Raw genomic sequence first — 12,895 nt, 5'->3', positions numbered from 1 at the left:
TAGAAGAGACCAGTTAGGAGCCGTGGTCTCAAATTAAAGCTCAATTCTACCTTGAGGACAAGGTGACTCTCGAACCAGGAGGAGGTGTTAGGCCCATTTCCCAGTATGACCCACCAGACCCATTAAGTGTGCAGGAGGAAGTTATTACTTATGGAAGACCCCAAAGGATCCGTAACAAACCACCTCACCTAGACGACTACGTGACTGAATGAATTAGTGGCTGCATATTATTCAATGGGCAATTCGGTTATTGTATACAGGACAGGGTTAACAAACTTTTATTCCTTTTTCTTTTGTCGCATTGTACGTAAGGTGCATATATAGCACCATGAATTAAGCACAAAGGGTAATGAGAATTTTTACGTAACTGTCACATCTTTCTTTTTGATATCCCTTTTTATGATTTTCTTCTCTTTCTTTCTGAAAACCCCCTTTCAAATTGCCATATCTGCGAATTGGGTGGCAGATTTAAAAGAATCTATGATGTTCCATACTACTTTTATGATGTGGTTTGGCAGTACTACAAACAATGGTAGCATGATAATTGTTAGGCTTCTGTAGAGAATTTCTTTCCCCCTATTATGTGAATCACTGAATCACACGTGTTGAAACATCAAAAGCATAAATGTAGACAACCGCTTTTTCATATGCAACGGCAAATATGAACTAGGAATCTCCAGCTGATTACTTGCTCAAACCAAATAAAATGGAGATCTTTATACGTTAAGCAATTCTAAAGGATAATAATTTAAACTAGATATACAGGCTGTAATAAAAACATTTTTTTTCTGGTACATGTAATTAAATTTAGTTGCTCTTGAAATCCAGATCATAACGAGAAGTGGAAAGTTAAAGCCCCAATTAAACATGTAAATCACTATGAGTATGAGCAGCAGCCACTACTTGATGCATCAGACTGTGGGGCTTTCTGCTTGAAGATGTTCTTTTTCACACCAGACGAGCCCTCAGCCAAGAGACTTGGTGTCTCCAAAATCTGCAGATAAACAGGGAACCCAAACTTGAATCATTTCTTCCATTTTCTGAGGGTGTCGAATTGTAATTGATGCAAATAATATAAACAAACACCCACAATTCTTTTGAAATTTGAAATAAGTGAAAAGGTAAATCTTTCAATGTATGTCAATTAGATCCAGTAATGGTTGGAAACTCATAGGATTAGAAGATGTTTCGGTATTTAAGAAGCCTGCACCAAATTACATTGTTACATTACAATTTACCATTTGAAGCTTATATCTAGGATAGCCCATCACCAAAGGTTGAAGGTACTTTAAAAGTAAACTGAGCTTCTGTTCTGGCTACATTGGTATTGCCTATATGCTATTGCAGTGCTAATGTTCTCAATATTGTGAGGTAGTTGTCACTTGTCAGAGTTGTTTTCTATTTTATTTTCCATTGTTTCTTTTGGTTCAAGTTACCTCAGAAAGCTATATCAGACTTTCCTAAGGGCCAGGATTTCTTTTAAATGGGGGATTCTAATTCTATCTCGTATACCAGGTTTAATGGCTGCAAAATATGAGTAACTTTTCCGTTTATAATAATAACAGTTAGAATCTCTATATTGGTTGTGTTCAAATTACTTCAACCATTCTTCTATTATAACATCTCGAGTGCCAGGGTTATATCCCACGGCTTGTATCATAACAAAAGGCTTATTCTATTTATCCTATCATAATTTCTTGAAAAAATTATTTTATAAAAAGACATCATCATGAAAGTACAAAACATAGCAAAAATAACCATTTCAATTAGTTAAGTGCCCCCTCTCCCTTTTTCCTTCTTCTGAGGAGTTGGGAAGAGTTGCATTGTATGTGTACCTTCATCACAAGCTCATCAAAACACTGGCCAACATTGACTCTGGTTTTTGCACTGCATTCAGTAAACAAACATCCATATTCCCTTGCAAAGTCTATCCCTTCCTTTTTGCTGACAACCCTTTCACTTTCCTGAAATTTGAGAGATTATTAGGGTGAGGCTTACTTTGATTCATGTCTACTTTAAATATGACAGCTAACGAGCAGAATTTGCAAAAACTATACCCATGCAAAATTTCTTACAGAATTAGTGAATCAAGACACCCTCACAATTTGTTCGGATGAGGAATTATACACAAATTCATTAATGACATACCTTATCAACCTTGTTTCCAACTAGCATCTTGATGCAATCTTGATTTGTTGAGTATAGGTCAATTTCTTTAGCCCATATATCAGATAGGTTTGTGAAGGTGTCCCGCCGTGTCACATCATATACTGCATCATTAACCCAGATTCATTGAATAGATTTATAATATAGAACAGCAACAAGAATGTGATTGCTGCAGCTAAAACAATTTAAACAAACACATTAAATTTGGAAGCAAAACAGGTCACTGCTATAAACTATAGTTTTTCACCCAACCAAACTTATGATCTGTAAATCAAGACAATAATACTAAGTAATTATTCAACAAATGTGATATGATAACATCAATAAATCCACTTGTCAATACTCAGTCATCAAATGTTCAATATTTTCAAATTGAAGGAAATTTCCTAGAAGTTAAGGCTCAACCCAAAAGACATTTAAACCATTGCCATCACCACTGTTCACTGCCATGATATTATAGCTAATATGTCTATTCTAATGCTGGTAATGTCAATGGGCATGCTAATTCTCTTCTTCTTAACAACAGTTTAGTTTAGCTACTAGAACTCCAGATTGTCAAAGATCGGGCCCCATCCACAACTAGACCCTTGTCCAATTTTTTGGGTTGCCTTTGAATTGCTCCTAATACATAGGAGTGTACAACGAATGATTTGGATGAATTTGAATTGATTATAATAGATGGATAAAAATGAACTCTTAATCCATTTATGATCCATAAAATAATTGTTAAAGAATTCAATCCATCTATTGCCCCTTAAATAAAAACCGTCCAACCCTATCCTTTATTCCATTAGTTATTTTTATGTAAGGAGGATATCCAATCAATCCATTTAAAAGTACATTATACTTTCAAATTTTATTTATTTTTTTCCTATCAAAATTTTTCTCACTAAATTTCCACTCTTTAACATTCTTTTCTCTATAATATTTTCTGATAGAAAGAAATCTTGATAATATGCCATGTGCATTGTCCATGCTTCAAGCCCAAAGAGTTCTTGCATGAAAGCTAAAGGGATGTGTTAGATATTGTTTTGGTACACCCAAAAGTCCCACATTGCTTAGAGTCGAGGTCAAGGGTAATTTATTAACATCTTCCTCTCTTAACCTACTAAAACGTCTTTTCAAGGACAAAACTATGACGATCTAATGAATACTAAAGTGAATAATATCTCAGATACAGCGACTCTAACGATGTCAATGGACATACGATTGGAACATTAGAATTAGAAGGAGGGCCCAAGGGACTCTTGCCCCTTATTCTCAAATAGGGGGCTTATTCTACTGAGTCCAAAAGTTTCACATCGCTTAGGAATCAAGGTCAAAGCTAATTTATAAATACCCTCCTCCCTTAACCCACCAAAATGCCTTTTCAAGGAAAAAATCATGATGGTCCAACAGTCCCAAAACAGACTATACCATGGATGCAGTAACCATAATGATGTCAATGGAACGGACTTACGATTGGGATAGATATAAAACCATTCATCTGCCTTGACCCAACAGTATGCATTTAGAATAGATGGTTCATGATGTAGTTATTGCAATAGATTCGTCCATTTGTTATATAAAAAAAAAGGTTGTATGTTCCGGTACATGCCAAAAATTCTCACATTACATAGGAGTCAAGCCTAAGCATAATTTATAAATAATCTTCTCTGTTAACCCTCCAAAGCGCCTTTCGGTCTGAATAGATATAAAACCATTCATCTGCCTTTTCCCAACAGTATGCATTTAGAATAGATGGTTCATGACATAGCTATTGCAATAAAACGGTGTTTCATGCACAGGAATAAAAGTTAGCACTTAATCACACCATACACATGCAAGAGGTCATCATAAGGAAAACAATGACATCATACATGTCATCATAATAATCCATTTTCATCACGAGTTTGCTATAATTTTACAACATAGATTCAAAAGGGATAAAATAGACACGGTATGAACTACACACACAACCATGTTGCATGATTTACATCTCAACAACTTACCAAAAGTTAAACAAATAACAAAACAAGTGTACATCAAATTTGCGGGATAGCATAGCAAACAAAAAATATTGCTAAGTAGTGGAGAAAATCATGGAACATACCCATAATTATTCCTTGAGCTCCTCTATAGTATGAACTAGTAAGTGTTCTAAACCTTTCCTGTCCAGCTGCACAACGAAAAATACAATGTATTTTTTAGCATTCCAATTAACATATTCCAATGAAGAATTGCCTAGGCTTCTCTAAGGCCTAAGTTATACAAATTTGTAACAAAGAAAGGAGAATTCCGTGTCAAAAGCTTCTTATCTGTTTATAAGAAAATATAAGCCATATACTGCACATAATTACTAAAGCGTTACATTATATGTTCTCTTAAATATACATCGAACATTTTCAATATGCTGAAATTTCAACAAAGTATATATGAAATATAATTATATAATATACTATTTTATTAATTACACTGATGAAAAAGAAGGTACATTCCAGTACGCTGATTTTAAATAATATTGCAAAACTTTCCAAATTTTTCTTTAACAGAAGTGTTGAGCCTTTGAATCTCGATATCCAGATCCATGTGTAATCCTAATATGTGTTAATGAAATAACATTGAACTATTCAACAATAAATTTCAAAGATTTCAATTGGTATGGTGAGCATTGCAATTAAAGCTCAAAACAGTTAAGTCCATCAGAGCTCCAAAGCTGCACACTTACTCTGCAGCATGAATTTGTAGCAATGGAAAATGTTCTTGGCTTTAAATAATGTACAATTTTGAACATATAAAACAGAAGCAAACAATACAGAGTTAAAGGGATTTGAACTTTAAGAAATTATGATTAACAAATTGCACATTACCTGTGTCCCAAATAGCAAGTTTTAACTTTTTCCCTCCAATCGTAACATATTTAACTTTGAAATCCACACCTGCATTATGATTATAAGAATCAATGAATATGACTGAGTAAAAGCATATCTTTCTAATAAATAATTGAGCTCCAAAATAATGTAATGAACAATAAATAACATTGACATCACCTTTTATAATGGGTTACCATGACTACATGATGGTGAAACTAAATAATCTCTGTACTAGCCAAACGCTAGATGTTTCTTATAAACAAAATAAAATATTAAAAACAATATAATGCTGCTTCATACAACAATCAAACCAGTATTGTCCAATCCTGATTTTAAGTTTGGACCACTAGAACACATTATTAGATCCAGTAAATAAACAAGTCACAAGTGTAAGAAGCCTGATCTGACTGGCCATAACTTGTCACTTGTCAGCAAACTCAGACACTCGGTACTGATTTGTGTATTCACAGCCAAAATAGGTAGCGGCTTACGTAAATGAGGAGTTAGTCGTGAATTACTAAAACTCAGTTTGTTAAATATTCGATCATGCTTGTTTATTTAACCAAACAAATAATCTTAAGCTATGTTTAGATTCACTTATACTAATGAGTCAAGCTCAAGTATTATAGGTTTGAGTTTTGACATTAAAAAATAAAAACCTTTATGAGAAATTGTGTATGTGTGTGCGCTGGCACATTTTAATTTTAAAAAAGGAAGTGTTGTTATATTTAGCAAATTGTAATTCTATTAATAAAAATATTATTACCAAACTTTCATTTTCTTCCCTACTTACTTTTACTTCATTTTCTACATGAAAATATCTATCAAATACTAAATTAATCAACTTAGAAATATTTTAAGAAATTTAAAAGAGGAATGAAAATAATCAAGCATTGAACAAGCTAAACAAACCAAGCCCAAGTTTCATGTTTTTAAACTAGTCACTGCCAAGTTTCAAATTTTGACTAGTTTTAAATTAACGAGTTAATTAATGTATGCAGCATACATTTTTGCAAGTCAAGCTTGAACTTTCAAGTGCTCAGTTTGGATTGGCTCATTTACAACTTTAATATTGATGACTTCTACCAAGGCCAGTAACATGAACCACAATACAAAGAAACTACATTAAGTTCATAAGAACACATGTTTAAGAAAAATATATGATCATCAAGATCCTCATGAGCAATTCAAATGTAAGATGTTAATTAAACAAGAGAAACCCAGCGCCAAAGGTATCAAAAAACATCATCAACCAACCACATCTCATCCCATCAACCACATCACTTTCAAAAGATTAACGCGGGGACCGAAAGACATAGGTTGTAACACTATCAGTTCACAAATTCACTGAACAACGATTCAAACCTTCAACTACAATTTTGATTACTTAAAAATTCTTCGAACATTCAATGTTACAAAATAGATAATAAAAGAAACAACCATCCAGAAAGATTGACAAGTGAGACAACATAGATTACTACAAAAATCTCAACGCCAAAATAAAAAAAAAAAGTTGCATTCTTTAGACAGAAAAAGACTTAAATTCATTTTGATCCTATAATTTCACAAATGTGTAATTTAGGTCCCTATAATTTTTTTATTACAAATTTGATCCTCGGTTCACTATGAACATATTATTCAAAATTTAAAAAAAAAAAAAAAAAAAAGTTGACGTAAAACATAAATGACATTTCCGACAATTAATCAGCTATGTTGGCTTTTATGTATGAAAAGATATTAGTAATTTTTTTAAACTGAAAAGTTAGATTTTTTTTTTATTTGGATTAAAATTTATAATCTATTAAAACAATGTTATTCTTAATTTTTAATAAGATTATTTTCTTATGTGATTAAGAATCTGTAAAACAATGTTCCTCACGTACTACGTGAACTCAACTCACCTTCTGAGTTAATATTTTCTTTTTAATTTTAGATAATACGTTAATCATGAACTAATATGACTTAACTTTAAAAACTGAGACCAAATTTACAACAATAAAAATATTTACTCACTCAAATTTAAAATCAACCTTTTTTAATTTTAAAATTTTTATTTTAATCCTTATATCCAAATTTGATTAGAGATTCTATCAAATATTTTTATATAAAATTTTCTTACTAGTGTTTTATAAGTAAAATCATCCTATTAAACTAGTATCACATAATTATCTCACTTTATATATCACCAATCATTTGAAAAATTAAAACAAGATTTTTAAAAATTTTAAAACTAAAAATAAAAATTTAGAATTTAAAAAATAAAAAAAATCATAAATTAGATGATAAAAATATATTTAAGCGCTAAAAAAAATAGAACTAAAATTGCATATTTAAATAAAGTCATGTTTGATTAGACTAAGTCACGTTTTGGACAGATTAGTCCTTGGTGGAAGGTTTGGTACATGGACCGAAATAAAAATTGCACAAGCTACAACCATTAAAAATGGATTTAGCCAAAGAAAATTTTGTGGTTACTAACCGATGGTGGGAGAAAGATCCTCGAATGTATCGGAGGTGAAGCTCAAAAGCAGGGTGCTTTTGCCGACGCCAGAATCCCCAATCAAGAGAAGCTTGAACAAGTAATCGAATTCGGGTTGAGTGGACGAGGAGGAGGAAGCATCCATTGAGAAATTCACTAAACTTAGATTGGATCTAATAGGTGATTTCGTTTGATTGTGGTGGAAATTCTAGAGTTGGATTCAATGGAAAGTGGAAGAAGAAGAAGGAAAAGAAAATATGTTGAAGCGGAAGAGGACTTATAGAAGGTTGCGGACAGTGAAAGGAAACTGGTTTAAAGTTTGTCGCGTGCTTGCAGCGGTGATTGATTCGGTTGTCGGTGTTTTCGCACCCACCTTTTGCGTTTCCTTCTTCTTAGATCAAATTATACTATACGTTTTGTATGATAAAAAATTAAATAAATAATATTAAAAACTTAACAATAATACTACTTCATATGTTATTATTATTATTTTTAAATATATGTGAATCAAAAGTAAAACTGAGAAAAAGGTTACATTAATTAATAATGTGGTACAGTGGTAGGGGTTGATTCGCGCTTAAACAAAGTTAAGAGTTCGAATCTTGTGTGCAGCCGCATTAAATCTTGGAGGTGCCTCTAACGTAATGAGGAGATTAGTCACTACTATAGACGGTGATACTCCATAGACGAACCAAAAGAAAAAGGTTACATTTTTTTTTTACTACCATTAACTTGATTTGTTTTTCATCAGTTTTTTAATTCTATAATTTTTAAATTTTCCTGATCAATGACTTGACTTAACCGATTCATTAACTTTCCAATTAAATTGAGTTTCCGTTCTAATTTTATATCTTTATTTTTTTATCCTATTATTTTTTCAAAACAAAAATTTAAAGTACTATGACTTAACATTTTTTATAAATAAACTAGTTCAAAGACGTGTGTGATGCACAAGAATATAAATATATTAATAAATATAAATTTATTTTTAAGTATATAAATTAATTTTTGAATTTGACAATAAGTTATAGTAAATAAAAATAATTTAATAACACAAGAATACCATCAAATGAAACAAACTATGAATATATCAATAGAGAATAATTATAACATTAATCTAATATTTTGATAATTTCAAATATGATCTCAAATTATTCAATTAATAAAAATTCAATAATTTGATTAAATAGTTTACAATCATAAATTCAATAAAATATACCTTAAAAATCTTTAGAATTGTAATAATAAAATACGTATTTTTACTTAATAGAATAATTTACATTATCCTCTCTCACGCTTATGTTTTTTTCATCATTTGTTATCTTTTTCATCTTCTGTCACTTTTGATCTCACCCACAAATAAAAAATCTTCTTCCATTGTTCATTTAAATTTAAGTAATAAGTTAGTATCAAATTTTTTTTTAAGTAATAAGTCAATAACATCCCATTATGCATAGGCAACACAACGAACAACACCTTCCTATAAAGTTCCTTCAAAATGAATGACATCTCATATGTTTTTTTGAACTTTAATGTGCACTCAAATAATATATGATAAAATAGAAATAAAAATCTAAAATAATAGAGGTAGTATTAGTGAAAATGAAGAGAGGTTATAGGAAGGTAACAATGGTTTGTTTATGGTTGAAAAATATATATAGTTTGATTGGAAAGAGAAAAAGGTGAAGAGGCATTTAGGAGTTGAAGATGCAACCTACATTTCACTTTCTCATTTTTGTGTAATTGAGTGTTTTATCGGGAACATAGACAAATACAAAATATGAATAGATATGACTTAAATGCATATTGGAAAAAAGAATATTAATAGGCACACGTTAAATGTATATTTTAAATTCAAATAATAACTATAATTGACAAGGTAACAAATTTTGAAAACGTTTTGGAAGACATTTTTTTTATAAAAATATTTTGCTTATTAACATTAAAACTCTAAAGCTTGAAGAATTCAAAATCGTCTTTTAACTTAACAATTTCTCTCTTTTGATGGTGACGAACACGTTTTTGTATTTTTGAAATGCCCATTTTTCTTTATTTAAGAAAATATTTTTGCTTTGGTTAGACAAAAAGATTTTTGTCTTTTTGAGATGCTTTCATTTTTTCAATAGGTATTTTTCTTGAAAAGAATTCTAGCCTTTTAACCTTGAAAAATCTTTTTAATTTTTCCTAAGACATCTTTCTTAAAAAAGAGCAAAAGCAATTTGGATATTTTAAATAGAGTGATATAAGGCACACATCCAAGACGTTGTAAGATCATTCAAGTTGATTGATTTTTATGAATACACTCTTTTAAAGACATAAATCGTCTCGCATTTACTTAATTATATCATCATTTAAAGTAGCATTTGAGATAGACTAAGAAATTATACCTATGCAACTAGAATGATATTTAATAAATCCTTAAAGCATGTCAAATTAAGTGTGCATACAGATTGTATGAGTTACAGTCTTAACATTTTAAACCTAAATCAGAACATACAAGAAAATTTGTATAGATATGGTATAGCATACTTGTTTTATTTCTTTCTTATCATGCATATTAGAGCATATTGGGGTGTGTCAGAACATATTTTTCTACCTTAGGTGTTAACGCATATATAATCAGACCATATATGCCTACCTTAGATGCTATATGCAATGCATAGGTGAATTGCAGGCTTGGAGACAGTGTCTTGTGTGTAAAACTTCATACAATGATGAATTGTCCATGGTTTGTATAGCTCACCAAGCACAAAAGGAAGGTTGTGAGAACTGTCTTCTGTGCTCAATTCAATAGTAGCTCTCAAGTTCAAAAGATTTTACATTTCATTCTATTTTTGCTTGACAATCCTCATGGTAAGACCATCCCACTATAAGGAGGGCAGTCCAAGTTGATCTCTCTTTGAGCAAGTTGCATCTCAGTAGTAGGGTGAATAAAAATGTTGTGTTCACTACTAAGATGTATCCCCTTATACTTTTGAAAGTTGAAGAAGGAGTGTTTATTGGAGTCGTAGATGGGAGGAGTCCAATCATCATCGATTGACATATCCTCCTTTAGGTGTTGCATCTCCCGTGCTTCTTAAGAGTTTGTGCTACCATCATTAGACTCAAACAAAACAAAGGGTGGCACTATAGAGACAAAGTCCTAGGTCCTTTTGTTATAGTTCCACCATGGAATTGTTAATGTTGAGAGGTTTAACATTGAGAATCACCTCCATTAACATTGTGGCATAAAAAATTGCATGCACAAGTTCCACTAAGATTGGAAACTATGGTATAATAGGGATGCCAAATGGACCAAGCAAGTTCAAGCTTTTGGCTTAGCATTAGCCTCACCAACTTGAGCAGGACCTTTAGATTGAGGCTCCCCCTTAGAAACAACTTGGGATGCCTCCTGATCTAGTGCCTAGGGCTCCTCCTAAGCCTGAAGCATAGGTGCCTCTTGCACTTAACCTTCATCAATCTTGTGCTTTGCCTAAGGCAGAGTGGCAATCTTTAGGAGAGATAGACTAAGTACAACTTCTAATTATAAGCCTCTGAAGCAGTCAAAGTAGGGCCTATGAGGGCTTATTGCTTGGCTTCCTCAACAGACTAAAGCTTAGATGTTTCACAACTTGATCTTCCTCCGAGGTCTTTGAGGCTTGGGTTGGCCTCATGCTATGCATTAGGCATCACTTACGAGTAAGTGAAGGTTGTATGGAAGTTTGTTAAGGTGGCTATGGTTGAGGTTGAGGTTGAGATTTAGATTTAGATTTTGGTTGGGATGGTTATGTAGATGAAGAGACCAATGGTTGTTTAGATGGTGGAGGAAGTTGAGAAATGATTTATAGGCTAGAGGTGGAGGATTTGCGAGTAAAATGGTGGATGAATGGCTTATCATCTGAATTAGATGGAGTTTCGTAAATATTGATTTTGGGGGATTTGGAGACAAAGCCTTTGGGTTGTGGTTTGATAGGTGAGGGTAGGGTTTTGGACTAGCAAGCTTGCTAGGAACACAAAGCAGGTTTCTTGGTAGGGGGCTCCTCCTCCATTGGCTCTTCCTTGATGGTTAAAGGGGTGACTCTTCACCAAAGGAAAAAGATAGACTATACCCATTTTTCCCAAGGTGGTCATTGATACCTCTCTTCTTTTAGGGTCAATAGAGAGAGATGAAGTGCCGATTCTTACGTGTTAGATGACTTTTGTAAAGAACATCCCATAAGATACAAGATATTAAAAGAAAAAAAAAGTGATATAAAAATACATACAAGTATCCCTCAAAATCAAAAGTTATGATAATAAGTAAAATGTTGTATAAAAATTTATGTAAAGTATAAATAACCTCTCTTTGAGACCTCAATTAGAGAATTTAAAAAGAAAACTCTACCACAATTATTTGACATAAATATGAAATGTATACAATTTGAATAATCATCAATAATTGATAGTAACTTCTTTAACTTCCTCTTTTTCAATACTGGAAACCTTATCAACTAGTCACCTGGTCATCTCTTTTAAGTTCCATCGAGTAACTTTGCTTTTCGAAGCCTTTATATGAGTATGGCAAAAAATTGTATATAACAACTCTGTACAATTTTAATAAAATTGTAGTTCTATTTCATCCTTCATATTTATTCTTGTTCTTATCTCTTCACTTCATATTTTTTTTTTCAAAGACGGATTCAGGTCCCTAACTCCCTATCAAAGGAGACATATTTTTTAGTAATATATTTATTATAATTATAAAATACATGATGTTATTTATCTGACTCATGAATATCATTATTTTTACATCATAAAAGAATATAAATTATGTATTGTTTTTAATTAATCTTTCAAGAAAATAATATATTTAGTATAATAAATATATTTAATTATAAATAATTAAAATCATATATTTAATATAATAAATATATTTTATTATATAAAAAAAAATGAGTAGTCCTTAGGGAGGGGGCCAACACCATACTTGCCCCTTAATTCCGTCCCTGCAGTCTTTACGTTTCTATTTCGGCAAAGTAAATACAACATATTAAAATCTAGCATGCTAATTCGGATAACAATTAATGAAGAACAAAATATCGAGTTCATACTATATGTGATAGTTAGTATAAAAATCGAATTTTACATTGAAAAACAAGTCATTGGTGCATATTTAAACTGAAAACTATAATTGTTGCTATTTTTTTTTAAAGGATAATTTTTGCTAGTTCAACTAAAAGGAATTCAGTAAACGAACTTCACCTAAAACATCTTTATACATGTGACCTATGAAATTTCATTTTCTCTATGCTACCCTGCTAATTAATGGGTCATTAATTAACACATGATTCTATTTTTCTTATACCTCCTATTCTTTACCAAACTTAATTCGTTGATTGATGCTGCTTACCAGAACATTCACATGCACAAACTCAAAAAC

The 12,895-nt window shown here is 31.5% G+C and overlaps 1 protein-coding gene across 1 annotated transcript; it reads right to left on the bottom strand.

Annotated features, from left to right (window-relative positions):
- Positions 1-618: 618 nt before the first annotated feature.
- Positions 619-7,905, bottom strand: LOC109795275 (ras-related protein RABC1). The gene is made up of 6 exons (XM_020354730.3): positions 7,498-7,905; positions 5,016-5,084; positions 4,259-4,324; positions 2,149-2,270; positions 1,836-1,964; positions 619-994 (listed from the first exon to the last, which is right to left on the bottom strand). The coding sequence occupies exons 1-6, from the start codon at positions 7,640-7,642 to the stop codon at positions 878-880; spliced, it is 648 nt and encodes a 215-aa protein (XP_020210319.1). The 5' UTR covers positions 7,643-7,905; the 3' UTR covers positions 619-877.
- Positions 7,906-12,895: the final 4,990 nt, after the last annotated feature.

This window comes from Cajanus cajan, chromosome 9 (genome assembly GCF_000230855.2).
Source record: "Cajanus cajan strain Asha chromosome 9, NIPB_CcT2T_4, whole genome shotgun sequence".
Classification (NCBI taxonomy): domain Eukaryota; kingdom Viridiplantae; phylum Streptophyta; class Magnoliopsida; order Fabales; family Fabaceae; genus Cajanus; species Cajanus cajan.
The sequence above is the reverse complement of the archived record's forward strand: the minus strand, read 5'-3'. Positions and strand labels throughout refer to the sequence as shown.